Genomic DNA, 16,013 nt, shown 5'->3' on the forward strand with positions numbered 1-16,013 from the left:
GCCTCCTGCCTTCTTAATTATTGAAACTTGTTAAAGATTACCTTCCCCTTTTTTGCCCTATTTTCCTTAGACCAGATGACAGAAAACTCATGACTATTGCACCCTCTGTAAAAGATGTTACATGTCCTTTTCCCTAAAATAAACACTGCCTATAACCAAGTTCCTGGAACTATGCACCAATCTTGTATGGACAATGTAATCCTGCTAAAAATGCCTCTGTGTCTGCCTATGGAAATAAACCTCTAAGCTTCCCTCCTTTGCAACTCTGACTCCATTCTTTTGGGGTGTTTCCAGGTGGGCCATCCTGAAACTTTGAGTGTGAATAAATGCTCTTTAAATGAGATTCTGGCCTTTTTGATTATTTCAGGTTGACAACTATAAATCGACTAATTTTGGTAAATTTGCTGTAAATCTAACATTTGCTGTATCAGTTTGGTTGCATAACAGGGGAATCTGTAGGACGTCTAAGTGACCCCCAGCTTCTGAAATAACAACTTGTAAGCATTCTCTGGACCAGAATGCTGCCAGAGGACTTTAAAGAAAAGAGGCTTATCTGTCACTGCAGATGGGGGCAGCTATAAAAAGTTAATTCTTGTCCTAGGGCAGGGACACGTCTTTTGGAGGATGTGGTTTCGTGGGTTTCCTTTTCCTCGCTACAGTTGTGATAATTTCCAGGGCTCCTAACTCAACTGAAGGTTCATTGATTGAAGCATTTTTGAGAGCTTCAGATGAAGCCATTTCCGAACAAAATCCTTGAAATTAAAAACTTTCTTAGTTGCATTTTGCCTTAAAACTATGGAAATACCAGGATGACACACTTTTTAAAAACTATCAAGTTAAAGGAGTTTTTCTTTTTAATTTTAGATAATAATAATATCTTGTAGTTAGTATGGTACTTTCTCCAAAAAAGATCCAAACTTCTCCGCAAGTGCTATTATTATTTTACATTATCCTTTGGGAAGCAAAAAAGGGGAACCAGCGTCACAAAGAAATGTTAGGTGCCCTGTTCAGAGTAACTCACAAACTCATGCCCTGAAGGCATAACCGGAAGTAGAGCTTTGTGTGTTCTATGAATAGAAAGTGAAACTCAGTTTCCTTTTTCATAAAACAAAAATTTCAGAGTAATACGGACCGAGAATGTTCATCTGTGCAGACTGGGAGTGTGGGAGTCAAGGGCAGTGACGCGAATCCAGGGACGCTAGCATTCTGCCTCCTGGCATCACCCTGGGAGACCGCTCCTCAGAGACCTGCGAAACCACAGCCGCCTGCCCTCAAATCCAGTCTGAGGAAGGACGCGGAGACAGAGATGTCCCCGCAGAATCTAGAGCTACTTAAGTGTGAAATAGTAACACTTCTTAAATGTCAGTTTTAGACTAGAATACAGATCGGCCTTTCAGAATTCAAAGGAGACACAAAGGTAGACCTTAGTTCACTTTTAATTTCTAAGGGAAAATTAGTTCCTTGAAATTAAAAACAAACAGCATCCTTACAGTGTTAGATGCATCTTTCCTTTCCAAACAAATTTTCGAAGTAAAGCTTCTTATTGTTCCATAGTTTATCAGAGATAGAGTACAGAAACTTTAGATACTTGATTTATTAATCTTTCTTTTGCTGTAATATAATTAAAAAGAGGGAAATTGTTTTTTCAGTGTTTATTTTTCCCTGTGAGTGTTTCAAAGTTTTATAGTTTTTTTTTTTTTTTTAGATGGAGACTTGCTCTGTTGCCCAGGCTGGAGTGCAATGGCTCAGTCTTGGCTCACTGCAAACTTCCCCTCCTGGATTTAAGTGATTCCCCTGCCTCAGCCTTTCAAGTAGCTGGGATTGCAGGTGCCCTCCACCACGCCCAGCAATTTTTTAGTAGAGGCGTGGTTTCACCATGTTGGCCAGGCTGGTCTTGAACTACTGACCTCGTGATCTGCCTGCTTCAACCTCCCAAAATGCTGGCATTACGGACATGAGCCACCGTGCCCGGTTGGTTAACTATTTTTTTTCTAATTGTTTTAAATCTACTTGTAAGTGAATATAGTTGTGAGATTTATGACAACTATTCTTGCAGACAAATTTTATTGTGGATTGTCATATTTTTAATTTTTATTTTTTTACCTTTAAAATGTAAGTAATGGAAAATAGTAAAAATCTAAGTTGGAAATCTAGTAGTGCAGAAGTTGGCTGGCATCTGCACTGAAGGGGAGACTGAGAAGGGGTCATGCAATTTCAAGCCCTGTAGACATTCATGTAAGACAGAAAATGTAAATATTGATAACAAAGAAATGTTAGAAAAAAAGTAAAAGAAAGAATAGCAAGCCCTTCTTTCCTTTTGCCAAGAGAGCAGCATCTCAGAATGCTGATCTACGTTAGACCCTGAGCCAGTAATTTATGTCAGAGCCTGAATGATGTGCAGAGTCCTCTTGATCTAGCACGCAGAAAATTAATTTTGAAGATTCTTTTGATCTGAGCCTCATTCAGATTCAGATTCAGATTCCATGAATTATTCTGTACATTTGTGTCCCCAGACAGTGCCATCCCATTAGGGCCCCTGGTTTACATCTCCCAGCCCCTCTGCCTGTAACTCTAACTCTGTCCTGGGCAAGGGTGAAGTGGGTGCCTCAGAGCCCTGCAAATACATGGCAGAGCTGGGCTTGAACTTCAGAATCCAAATCACAGGAATTTTTACAATTCTTAGCTTCCTAAATGGCTGTACCATATTTTCACCCTTCCATAGGTGATATATCCCTCATCTGTGCACTTTAAAAACTTTTAACAATTTAACCCAAATGCCCCCGATTTATAACAAATGAATAGCTGTCCTCAGAATCTCCTGAATAATCTGATATTCAACAGGCACACTCTTTGGAGGCAGAAAGCAGATGAATAACTTCCTTTTAAAAATAGCAATGTCCTGGAGAAGTACAGAATTTATCTTCTCTGATGCCTTCACTAGTATACACAGGTAACTGTCCTCTCAAGAGAGGTCATCCCCAACATGTTCCCAGAACGAAGCATTGTCCTTACACATATCAATTGTTGCCTTTTGCATTCACTTATGGTGTTTAGTCAGTTACTTTGACATGTGAGGTTTGAATAATAAATTAAGACATATCAAAAACAACAACTCGGAGTGTTGGGTAAGGGTGATGAAAGCTTCTTCCTTTCTTTCCTTCCTCTCTTTCTAAAAGGACTCGGTTCCTTGAAATTTGAGTCCTGAGCCAGATTTACATTTCACGTGCACATTCTCTGTCAAAGTTTTTTTCTCTCCCGGCACCAATGTTGTGGATGCACTTGTTGCTCAGGTCTCGGTAAAGCATCCCAGCTTTACAGAACTCATTTATGCCTAGTGTTCCATTATTGGAACGGTAAGCATGTGGGAGTTGTTTATATCCTACTGTTCAACAAGGTCATTGCCAAGGTCCGATTTCAGAATTCAAAAAACTGCAACCTCAGCCATAAATGGGCTAAGGGGATCTCTCATAAGAGGGAAAGAAATTCTGCCTGAAGCTGTGATGGACAGGCAAGAGAAGGGAGCACACCTATCTTCTACAAAGCGGGATTCCCAACAGCCTTCCCCATAAGACACGAAAACTGTCATACATGCAAATCTAAAAAAAAGACAAAAGCTGGGAGAATTCACCAAGAAAAACACAACTGTCTAAGTGCCCACAAGCCCAGTCTAAACTGTGCTTCTAGTAACATACACAGAAAGATATAACAAAAATAAAATAATTTACAATCCTATTAGCAACTGTTAGTTTTTCATTTTTCATGCTTATACATGCATAGGTTCTTACTTAAAAGGAAATATTATATATTCCCACTTATGATTTCACAAACATCATTTCATATTAGTATTTAAGCATTTATACCATCATTTAAAATGGTTATATGGTATTATTTTCTCTGACCATATAATAATTTGTTCAATAAATCTATCATTGGGCATTTGTGTTATTTCCAATTTTTCACTATTATGAAAGCTTCAGAATAAAACTTTATTTATAGCAAAAAAATAACAAAGTGTGTTTAGCAGCTTGCTACAAGCTCCAAAATAACACAAGAGGAAAAGATGACAGGGAGCCCCAAGGTATGGAGAAAATCTAGACAACAGCATGGAAAGGGTGGCAGAATTTGTCGCTTTGCCTGTAGGTGACATAACTTCACCCTCCCAGGCCAATGGATATCTAGCATCTCCAGGAGGGAGTTTCCAGTACAAAATCTCTCTAGCCTTCATCATGGGAAGTTCAGCCTGCTCCCTGCAGCAGGAAGCGGGCCTGCATTCTCCTCAACAGCTGATCAGGACACCTCACTCCTTTCTACTTCCTCTCCTACAGCCACACCATTCATGCCCAAGGTCCCTTCTGCCATTCAAACTCCTGTTTCTAGTTTCTCTCAGCTCTGGTACTTTGTGTCTGCCTTCTGATCTAATATTCCTCATACTGTTAGAAATGCTGTTATTTGAGTGTGAAGTTCTCAAGGTTGCGAGCTGTATTATATATTTCTGTGTCCTCCACAGAGCTTTGAGTACAGCATATGCTCAGTAAGCGATTTGCCATGATCTGATTTCTCTTTATCTTACGTAAGTGCATCTATTCATTGATTTGGTCACTGGACATTTGCTTAGAATCTACTGGGAACTGCAGAGGTGGTGATGGATGCCCCAGTTGCCATCCACTTTCTTAATTCATTCCCTGGTTCCCTCATTAATTCTCTCTTCATTCATTCTCTGGTTCCCTCATTAATTCACCTTAGAAGTTTTCTCTCATTCACTCTCCAGTCGTCATGACTTGAGATAGAAAATGGGAAAAGGGCCGGATGCAGTGGCTCATTCCTGGAATCCCAGCACTTTGGGAAGCCAAGGTGCGTGGATCACCTGAGGCCAGGAGTTCGAGACCAGCCTTCTCAACATGGTGAAACCTCGTCTTTACTAAAAATACAAAAATTAGCTGAATGTGGTGCACACCTGTAATCTCAGCTACATGGGAGGCTGAGGCAGAATAATTGCTTGAATCCAGGAGGCAGAGGTTGCAGTGAGCTGAGATTGTGCCACTACATTCCAGCCTGGGTGACAGAGTGAGACTCCATCTCAAAAAACAAAAAACAAAACAAAACAAAACAAAAAGCCAAACAAATGGAAAAACCTCCACCCCTTGTGTTCTTTGGACCTTTCTTAGTCACATGGTCCCACCTGGGGCTGCTAATTAGTGCAGGTGGTAGACAGCCGGGATGAGGTGGGGGAGAGGAGACAAACGAGGAGGGAGGGATCACAATGTGTGTGCATGAAAACTAATCTTTGAGGATGTTCACTTTAGTGTTATTTAAATCAGAACAAAAAATTAGAGATGTTCTAGCTAAATTACATTGCAGAATAACCAAAGACGTGAGAATATATATAATAGAATGTAACAAATGCAGATTACAGAACAGGAAGTTTTTACAGTGGGTTGCTATCTTTCTTTTTAAAAGTCCACTGTGGAGACAATCTATAGGAGAAACTTCAAAGTATTAATGGATAGTATATCTAAGTGGTGGGATTATACATGATTTTCTTCTTTGAGTTTACAAACATTTTCTGCAATGATCCTGAACTTTTGATTCAGGTAAGAAAAGGATATATATATACATATATATGTGTGTGTGTATGTGTGTGTGTATGTGTGTGTGTGTGTGTGTGTGTGTATATATATACATATATACACACACACATATATATACACGTATATATATATATATATATACACACATACACATATATATACACATACATATATACACACACACACACACACACACATATATATATATATATATACACACACACACACACACACACACACATATGTACATACATATATATAAAGGAAAAAGGAGACCAGGATGCAAGTCCTCCCAGAATGGCAGAGCCTTCTGGCAAATTCAGTGCAAGGAAAGGGTCCCAATGCTGAGTCGGAATGCAGACACATCCAATCTCCACCTCCCAGCTCAGGGGCTTGCTCACTGATGGAACCCTCTCTAAGTCTGCTTTTTCTCCCAGCCTTGAAGAGAAAAATAGTAGTGTACATGCATTTTGATCTATTTTCCAATTTTTATCTCTTCAAATACATGAACAAACAGTTGTCACATTCTCCCCCAAGTCACAGTCTGCTGAGAAGCCTGGTTGTTACGCTAAATGAAACCAACTTCTAAAAACCAGGAAAACAGACAAACAAATCTAGAAGTAAAGATCTTTCCCAATTGACGACATTAAAACGTTCTAAGTAATACTTCCATGGTGTGTAGAAGGGACGAACCTTGTTTGGATGGATGGCAGGTGCACCGAAATGTAAGATAAATATGGAGACAATGACCCACGTCTCCGAATGAGGGCGCCCCTGGAGGTACCACACTGAGACAGGTTAGAGGGGAGGTGGGGTTGTCGGAGCTGAAGCCATACCTTAGTCTGGAACGTACAAAACATGTGCGTCAGAAACGGATGCTCCCAGGCCAAGGAAAGAACTCTCCTCTCTACCATCGTGCACTCGACATCATCGTCCATCAAGACCACATCTTTCTTTAAGGCCTTTATTGCAAAAAATTGATTGGTTTTCTTGAATTCTGCCAGGAAGACCTAGAAGGAAGGGGAAGAAGTAACTTATTTTAGAATTTGGATTCTCACTTCTTAAAAAAGAGACAAAGTCTTGAGAGAGACCTGTGTTGAATGAGAAAAGGGCTTTCTTCTCCAGCCCCCATCCATCCCGGATAGGCTATTCCCAAGACAAAATGGAGGACTTCACTGGCTTCAGATATTACAGCGCTGTTTCATGCTACCTTGGTACTCTTTCCAAGGGTTTCACAAAATTATTAAGCAATTGAATGGGTTTTTAAAAGTGTGCCCTGCCTGCTCGGGAACCTGAGTAACAGTATAATAAAAATCCAGAGAGACAAAAGCCCGGTGAAGAAATAAGAGCCGGAGTAGCAGAGAGGAGATATTGTACTTGAAACATCACTGCAAGTGCACATAAAACCTAGCTTTATGTTTTACTCAGTTTTTCCAGGCCAAGAGAAGAATGGAGGGATATAGTTCTCCTTGTGTACTTAAAAAATAAACACGGGCCTGGTGTAGTGGCTCATGCCTGTACTCCCAGGATTTTAGGAGTCCAAGGCAGGTGGATCACCTGAGGTCAGGAGTTCGAGACCAGCGTGGTCAACATGGTAAAACCCTGCCTCGACTAAAAAAAAAAAAAACCAAAAACATAAATTAGCCGGGCATGGTGGTGGGTGCCTGTAGTCTCAGCTACTTAGGAGGCTGAGGCGGGGAATTGCTTGAATGTGGGAGGTGGAGGTTGTGGTGAGCTGAGATTGCACCATTGCACTCCAGCCTGGGCAACAGAGCGAGACTCTGTCTCAAAAGGAAAAAAAAAACAAACCCACCATTTTCTCTGACAGCATAGCAAAGAATTATTCATGGCCAAATGTATGGCACATAGTAGGTCCTAAAATGTGAATGGCACTGGGTTCAAAGAATGACTTGCTCAGATTCTTGGAGCTATTAGGGAAGGATTTAACTCCAAAGTTTACTTTTCCCACTTGATTTCGTGGCCCTTACATCAGAGGACACCAAAATGTGAATGACACATTTTAGGACCTACTATGCGTCATGCATTCTGCTACCTGCTTTACATTTTCAACCTAGTTTTATTAGCTAATTGAATTCTTAGCTTGTCATGCTCTGCAGGACAGAAGTTAACAGCAACAACAACAAAATACAGAGTTCAAAGAATAACTTGCTCAGATTCAGATTCTTGGAGCTACTAGGGGAAGATTTAACTCCAAAGTTTACTTTCCCCACTTGATTTCGTGGCTTATGTATCAAAGGACACCAGATGGCATATGATGGCGGGTTTCAACAATTTTAGTTTTTGCAAATGATACAGCAACACACTGTTGGCAATTGTAAGGGCATGGCATTTGGATACAGAAAATTCTAGCTCCAGTTTTACTTCACAGACATTTACTAGCGGTGGAAATGTGGGCAGACCAATGAGGCTCCCTGGGCTTCAGTTTCCAATTACTGCATTCTCTAACTGACGGGACTATTGTGAAAGTCAGATGAGATCAGATCTGGAAAAGTCAGCTCTAAAATGATCTCTGAATCACAGTTGTTAAAATTCAGTCATTTGTCATTTGTTTCTTTTGTTGACTTTTGGGAAAGGCTGAAGTCAGTGATGCTACACCAGTCCTGGACATGTGAGTGTCTAAGTTTAAAACACAATGGTGCAGATTTGTGGATTGGTGGTAGCTGACTTGATAGTAGGGGTGAAACTTAGATGAGAATCAGTCAAATGAATGATGCTCACATCCCCAGAAAACACACAATTTGGGCCAGGCATGGTGGCTCATGCCTATAATCCCAGCGCTTTGGGAGGCTGAGGCAGGTGGATCACAAGGTCAGGAGTTTGAGACCAGCCTGGCCAACATGGTGAAACCCTGTCTCTACTAAAAATACAAAAAAATTAGTCAGGCATGGTGGCAGGTGCCTGTAATCCCAGCTACTTGGGAGGCTGGGATAGGAGAATCCTTTGAACCTAGGAGGCAGAGGCTGCAGTGAGCTGAGATAGCACCACAGCATTCCAGCCTGAGCAACAGAGCAAGATTCCATCTAAAAAGAAAAAAAGAAAAAGGGAAAACACACAATTTGTTTCCCTGGGCTTAAAAGTAGATTGAAAACAAGGGTCTAGAGGCCTTGGTGAGGATACATACTTTCCATATAAAGCCAGAAGGGAGAGAAAAGAAGGTTTTGGAGTGTTCTCAGTGTAGTGAGAAAGAGCAACATGGCCGTCCCATCTTGCTTTGATGCCTCCCCCCACTCCACTCCTCTCCATGCATAGGGACCCAAGGTCCTGATGAAAAGACGTGGACGGCTTTGGACATGGAGTGGGGAAACCTGGGGCTCCCAGCTGTGCCTTGGGATACCGACCAAGGCTTGAAGGTTTAACTAAATGTCTTTCTTATTAACCTTCTTCAAATGTAGAAATCCACATGGGAACAAAGAAAGATAAACATTTCATGAACAATTAAAAGTACTCTTTTAGTAACTGCTTCTTTCAGTAAAACATCCTAAAGCCAGCCATAAACTAAGAAGCCGAAAAGACCATTTCCATCTATATAATGTGCTTTCAATTTTTGGTAGCAGGTTATAATTGCACATTAATTGATGCTAAATTGTAATGAAGACTGGCTGTAAAATTGTCTATTATGCTCAGATTAGCACCAAATGAGCCTGCTGTGGTTCATATTATTGTGGAAATGAACAAAAAGAATTCAAGAATATCAGCTACGATGTGCAAGAGAGAGTAGATGTTGCTGAAAGGCAAGTCACCAGTGTTTAAATCCAAACCCCAACTGGAGCACAATATTATTCAGCTGTGGCGACTGCTCAGTTGCATTTTAGTTTGTTTAATATTAAATAAACTGGGTAAGATTTCCTGCCAAAGTCTGGTGAGCAGGTGTGGTGCATAATGCTGCCTTTGGCTGCACAGATTCATGGAATAGTTGTCGCTCACTAAAATGTTTGTATGGGTCCCATCCAAGAATTTAAAACAAATAGGAGCCCTGTTAATACATGAGATATCCTTAATATCAAAAATTACCTAAAAGCCTACTTTCCATATCGTCCCTCCTTAAATCACTAGCTTGAAAATTTCCTGCAGTCACTGATAGTGGGTTATAATTTCTTAAATTGTCTCTTCTTCCTTCTCCTCACCTCCCTTTTCCTTCTTGTTCCCCTTTTCCTCTTTCCTTCCTCTCCTTGTCATCTGTGAGTGACAGAGACAACCCCCCACCTGCATGCATGGTAGGAAGAATTTAGAGGAGGGACTTTCTCCGCAGTTTTTTTCTGGGACTCTCAAGCTACAATTTTGTTATGGGCTTAATTGTGTCTATGCGGAAGTCCCAATCCCCAGTCCCTTGGAATGTGACCATATTTGGACACAGGACCTTCAAAGTGGTAATTAAGGTTTAACGAGGTTATTAAGGCAGGTCCTAATCCAATACGACTGGTGTTTTCATAGAAGAGAAAATTTAAGCCAGGTGTGGTGGCACAACTGTAATCCTAGCTACTAGGGAAGTTGAGACGTGAGGATCACTTGAGTTTGAGAGGTCAAGACCAGCCTGGGCAACACAGTGAGACCTATCACAAAAAAGGAGGAGATTTAGATGCAGACATGCACCGCAGGAAGATGGTATGAAGGCACAGAGAGAGGGTGGCCATTACAAAGCAAGGAGAGGAGCCTGGGAAGAAAGAACCCAGGCGACACCTTGATGGTGAACTTCCGTCCTCCAGACCTGTGAGAACATGAATTTCTGTTTGTTAAGTCAGCCAGTATGTGATATTTTGTTATAGCGGCCTGTATTAGTCTGTTCTCATGCTGCTAATAAAGACATACTGGAGAGTGGATAATTTATAAGGGAAAGAGGTTTAATGGACTCACAGTTCCACATGGCTGGGGAGGCCTCGCAATCATAGAGGAAGACACAGGCGGGGCAAAGGGATGTCTTACATGGCAGCAGGCAAGAGAGAGCATGTGCAGAGAATGCCCATTGATAAAACCATCAGCTCTCATGAGACTTATTCACCATCACGAGAACAGCATGGGAAAACCCGTCCCATGATTCGATTGCCTTCCACTGGGTCCCTCCCATGACATATGGGGATTACTACAATTCAAGGTGAGATTTGGGTGGGGACACAGAGCCAAACCCTATCACAGCCTAAGCAAACTTATACGAGTCTGAAGACATTTAATAGAGAGAGAGAGAAAATAAAAAAATCACATATAAAGCAAAACAACACTATAGGCTTGAGAATGAAGCAAAAGAAGAAAGAACAAAACGAAACAATCACAAACACCGTGTGAAAGAGGAAGTGGCTGAGGCACCTTTCTATTTCTTTGGTGCCCAAAGACATCAAACTCATAGGCGTGTGGGGGTGTGTACTTTACAAGTAAAGTTAGCTTTGGAGACTACAACGGGCCTAGAATCCTTGGGGATTCCTATTTATTTAGAGATCTCCCAGGAAAGTAACACACGGCCCTGCTGGCTCCACGAGTTTAGTTTCATTAACCAGGAACTTGGCTCATCAGCTCCTGGAGTTGGTCTCCCGTGCAGTAGCTTACCTTGCCAAAACTTCCTTTCCCCAACATCTTGTGCAAGATAAAATCCTCGATTTTCAGTTTCATCTGCAGAGACGGTTTTTCTATGTTCAGTTCAGGTTCTGGAAGATGGCACATTTTATCCACCTCATCCAACGGAGACTCCCAGGAGATTCCCTGGGGCTCTGAAAATGGCAAGCTGGTGGTTAAAAATGCACATGGAGTAATGGAGGTCATTCTAGTTACTTAGAGCACATGCTTTCTCTTCTGCTTCCCATGCTGAGGCTCCATCATAGTAATTGGAGGTGTTTAAAGGGTCTCCTGCAGTTCAGGCAGCTTTAATACCTCTCCATCTATCGGTGAGGGCAGCACCCCCCGTCTGTGAACCCAGCATTTGGAATTTGGAATGTGGACCGTGTCTCTTTCTCCAATAGATTGGGAAATAGTTCAAATTAAGAAACACATTCCAATCAGCAAAAGACCATATAGGCAAAATGCACAAGCACTGTTAATAATGTCAAATCAAGGACAACTAGGGATTCTGACCAAATTTCGGGAAAAAAATGATTTTCAATTGTTTGCATGGCTCACAAGCACAGTGGCATCAATTTCTACAAATTACAGTGGGCGGGCAAGGAAATGAAATCTAGCAGGTATTTAAATATCTGAACCACATCATTCATCACAGAATTCAAGTCAAGATGCTGCCTCCGCTGGCCAGGCATGGTGGCTCACACTGTAATCCAATAACTTTGGGAGGCCAAGGCGGGCGGATTGCCTGGGCTCAGGTGTTGAATACCAGTCTGGGTGACGTGGTGAAACCCCATCTCTACTAACATACAAAAAATTAGCTGGGTGTGGTTGTGCACGCCTGTGGTCCCAGCTACTCTGGAGGCTAAGGCAGGGGAATCCCTTGAACCCAGGAGGCAGAGGTTGCAGTGAGCTGAGAGTGTGCCACTGCATTCAGCCTGGGCCACAGAGTGAGATTCTGTCTTAAAAAAAAAAAAAAAAAGATACTGCCTATGTTGATGGTTGCTGAGACGGTCTCTTTTACTGCCTGGCAACCCCTCCTGGCAACCCCTCCTAAATGTAACCCAAACCTTTCTTTTACATTTTTAAGTTGATTTTAAGTCAGAGAAAACAAAAGAAAAATTGTTTGGAATTTCTCCCTGCCTACAATATTTCCTTTATTTTTAGATCCCCAGGTTTATCTTTCACACTCTTCCTTAAGTCCAAGGACAAAAGTATTTTATAATGTATGCTGAAACTACTCAGGTCTCAGAAACATGGGGTCACATCCACTCATGAATTACTTTCAAACAGTAGGCTGGAAAAACTGCCATAATGTCATGAAAGTGGCCTTGAGTCCTCCTCTTTCCTACCCTTAAATTTGAGTCTCAATGGTGCAGAGTAAGAATGTCTTCTGTGGCTTTCCCACCGACACATTTTAAGATAGATTTATTTCTGTAAAACAATTTGACCTTGACAGAATGTAGCATGCTGAAATTCTAAGAAAACATTTGCAGTTGTTCCTTCCAGACCTATCCCAATTTTCTAATCCCCACCTTCTGCCCCTTACAAAGGTAGCCTAATGTGACTTATTTTGGTTTCTTTTCTAAGAAGTAGGAGCCTCTCAGTTGGTAGCTGGAGGTGCATCACCTATCAGACCACGTAAGCTGATAATATAAATCCAAGGGCATCAGGTTAGGGTTAATGGAGACTAGTGACTGACATTGATTAGATTGCCAACCAGGACAGCTACCTCTTTTTCCCGGTGTTGGTAAACATGGCGGCCTTGCTTCATTTTTGATGGGGCATGGGAGACCAATTTCAACTGGACCTTCTCTGAAGATCTGTTCAGTATCTCTTAAGCAGCGAGCCTAGATGACAAATGGAGAATCAGACCGCCCACCCATCTACCACTGATGGAACAGCTCAGCCTGCTAACCACAGGGACAAAAGCCATTTAAAATTCCTAAATGCATAGGGTCACCAAAGCTCTTCTTTTCCTCAACATTCTTTTAGAATCCCATATTCTGGGAGCGCCTATCTATTGTATTTTATGCATTGGCAGAACACATTTGCCTCCTTTACACTTTTCTGGGGCTGACAGGATTCTCCCATGCCGTCTACATCATTCCATCACAAAGAAGGACAGTGGGTCAATGGATGGGAAAACAGCTGATTCGGGTAATGCCAAGTCTTACGGAGGGTTTATCCTCGGATGTGGGAATTCAGCAAATGCCAAGGCAGTAAACAGCAGGGCAAAAGTTGCCCTGGACTCAGTGTTCTGTGAGGATTCTGGGGATGATACTGGCACATAAGTGTTTTCCCCCAGGCTATTCTATAACCCAAATATATTCACATAAAGCTGTCAATGAATCCTTAATAATTTTAATGAATTTGTATCTGCATTGCTCACGCCATGAAGAAGTTAAGATTTTATAAAGATCTGCATAATACAAATGCATTAAATAAATATCTCAAAGCGGGGGGTATGGGCATGGAGATGAAAGCCAAGGGCAAGGCTGGTAATCAGGAATACATCCCAGCATTTCCTGTAGGGCTGCTACAGGTGGAGGAGCGGGAGGGCATGGGCATCCTTGTTGAGCGGTATGGCGGGAATGTGTTCACGGCTTGTGCTTCTACCTGTTGGGTGCTCTCAATCATGGCCAGCGCTTCAGCCATTAGCTTCTGGTTTATGCCACAAAGGTTGGCCACCTTCGTCTGGCATCTGTGATGTACGTTCATGCCACATGCTGGAAAGAAGAAGGTGGATGGTGAGCCAGAGTGGAAGAATCCCTTGGTGCTGGGCAGTGACTCCCTCTAGAGCTAAGACAGAGCCTTGTGGATAGGGAGGGAAGCCTAAGGTGCCACGGCTGGAGGCATTTGGCCCTGGCTCTCCCTGGTAATGATCCACATGTGGGAAGGGAAAGTGAGGTAAAAGGTGGACTCAACTCTGGAGGAGATGGGGTTCAGACACAGACCAAATTGAAGACTAGCTAAAACAGGGACAAGGCAGAAGTAGCTTTCCAGAAGATGCCCACCTGTGTGCCATGTCGGTTTACTGTTGCCATGGCAACACCCAGAAGTTACCACCCTTTTCCTAGGAACTTAATGTGCATGTAGTTAAAAGTGGGTATAAATGTAATTGTTTAATTTTTCACAGAGATGGGGGTCTCACTTTGTTGCCCAGGCTGGTCTCAAACTCCTGGGCTCAAGCCATCCTTCCACACTGGCCTCCCAAAGTGCTGGGATTACAAGTATGTTATTGTGCCTGGCCTCGAGTCTTTACTATAGAAAGGAATTTTTTATGATTGTGCTCCAAATTCCACATTGTCAGCATGACTCACATTGGCCTTATTTAGAAGGTATTAGGTTTTAACTTGGGTAGCCCCAGCTGCATTTTCTTACGCATCACTGTAACATGAAGTGACCTTGTCAGCCAGGGTGGAACATACGGGGATGGGATTTTACTTTGCTCCTTAAAACTGCAGCCACATCTAGGCTTGTCTGTGACTTGCATGGCTGTGAAGAAAGGCCACCATCATCTCCACGACAAGGTCATAAGTCTTTGTTACTAAGCTACCAGGCTGTAACTCAATTTCTGGGTGGGCAAACGGTCCCTTTGGATGACTATTTTCACGGGAATTATTGTGAGGAGAGAGAGAAGGCAGGGCAAAAGACTAAAGGAGGCCCTACCAAAGACGACGGCTTGTAAGGAGGCAGAATGAGAGGGAGGCAGAGGGGGAAGGAAGAGAGCTGGAGAAGAGGGTGAGGAGAGTCCAGAGAGGAGAATGCGGGCATGCGGGGGGAGCAGAGTGGAGGGGCAGGGACTGGGGGTGTCAGAAGCAAAAATGGGAAACCAGGGCGGGGGGGGGGAAGGGGAGGAGAGAGGGAATAGGAGAGGGGACAAAAGAAAACGGGGAGGGGAGCACTTGAAATGAAGGTGGTAGGAGAGAGCGGGGAGGAGAATGGAAGGGAAAGAATATTCAAGGAAAGAAAAGAAAGCAGGCACGAGAGCCGTGAAACAACACCCAGGAATCCCTGGAAGTTCTAAGATGTGCGGCGGTGCTGCTGGGAGCAGCTCTTGCGCGTGGGCGTTCGGGCTCCCAGGACGTATAACCCGACCTGAGACCATCAGAGACCCAAGAGGCGAGGATCTCACTATTCCTGTTTCTGTGGACATGGCCAGGGTGCTGGTCTCACTATTCCTGTTTCTGTGGACATGGCCAGGGTACTGGGACATTGTGTTTTCCCTCCATACTCTTCATGTCTTCTTGAACAAGGGTGTACAGAAAAACGTGTCAGTGTCCTTTGGGGCCAGGAAGGGATTCTTGAGGCTAGCGCTGGCTTCCTATGATGTCTGCTTTAGGTAATGACTTGAAAACCTACCCCTCCTGCCTCCACTGAGAGATCACTCTGCGTTCCACCAGGCACGTAAGCATGATTGGGATGAAGAAGGGGAGAAGGTGGAAGATGCTGTGTTGCCTTCCATCACGTACCTCATCACTCAAAAGAGAGGACATACATTAGTCAGTAGCACTGATCAAAATAGGGCTGCCAAGAAAAAATAAAGTGGCTTATATATTTCATGGTTCATCATAGGAGAAGCTCTGTGCTCACCAGTCATGGTGATTCACTGCTATAATCCCAGTCCTTTTGGAAGCTGAGGAGACAGGGTTGCTTCATCCTAGGAGTTTGAGATCAGCCTGGGCAATATAGCAAGATCCTATCTCTTAAAAAAAAATAGACAGACATGGTAGCACATGCCTGTGGTCCCAGCTACTTGGGAGGCTGAGTTGGGAGGATTGCTTGAGCTCAGGAAGTCAAGGCTGCAGTGAGCTGTAATCGAGCCACTGCATTCCAGCCTGGGCAACAAAGTCAGACCCT

The 16,013-nt window shown here is 42.9% G+C and overlaps 1 protein-coding gene across 6 annotated transcripts in view; it reads right to left on the bottom strand.

Moving 5' to 3' along the window:
* The window catches only part of PRKCQ (protein kinase C theta), a 143,316-nt gene that overhangs the window by 49,143 nt on the left and 78,160 nt on the right, over positions 1 to 16,013 (bottom strand). For 5 of the 6 annotated variants that reach the window (XM_017513198.2, XM_017513195.2, XM_017513197.2 and 2 more), the window contains exons 9-12: positions 13,770 to 13,879; positions 12,871 to 13,000; positions 11,145 to 11,305; positions 6,425 to 6,598 (exon numbers count right to left, since the gene is read on the bottom strand). In XM_017513198.2, coding sequence (XP_017368687.1) covers positions 6,425 to 6,598; positions 11,145 to 11,305; positions 12,871 to 13,000; positions 13,770 to 13,879 — 575 coding nt within the window. The remainder of the gene's footprint in view (positions 1 to 6,424; positions 6,599 to 11,144; positions 11,306 to 12,870; positions 13,001 to 13,769; positions 13,880 to 16,013) is intronic. The other variant, XM_017513199.2, reaches the window with a different exon arrangement.

The sequence above is a fragment of the Cebus imitator genome, unplaced genomic scaffold (genome assembly GCF_001604975.1).
Source record: "Cebus imitator isolate Cc_AM_T3 unplaced genomic scaffold, Cebus_imitator-1.0 Scaffold487, whole genome shotgun sequence".
Taxonomy (NCBI): domain Eukaryota; kingdom Metazoa; phylum Chordata; class Mammalia; order Primates; family Cebidae; genus Cebus; species Cebus imitator.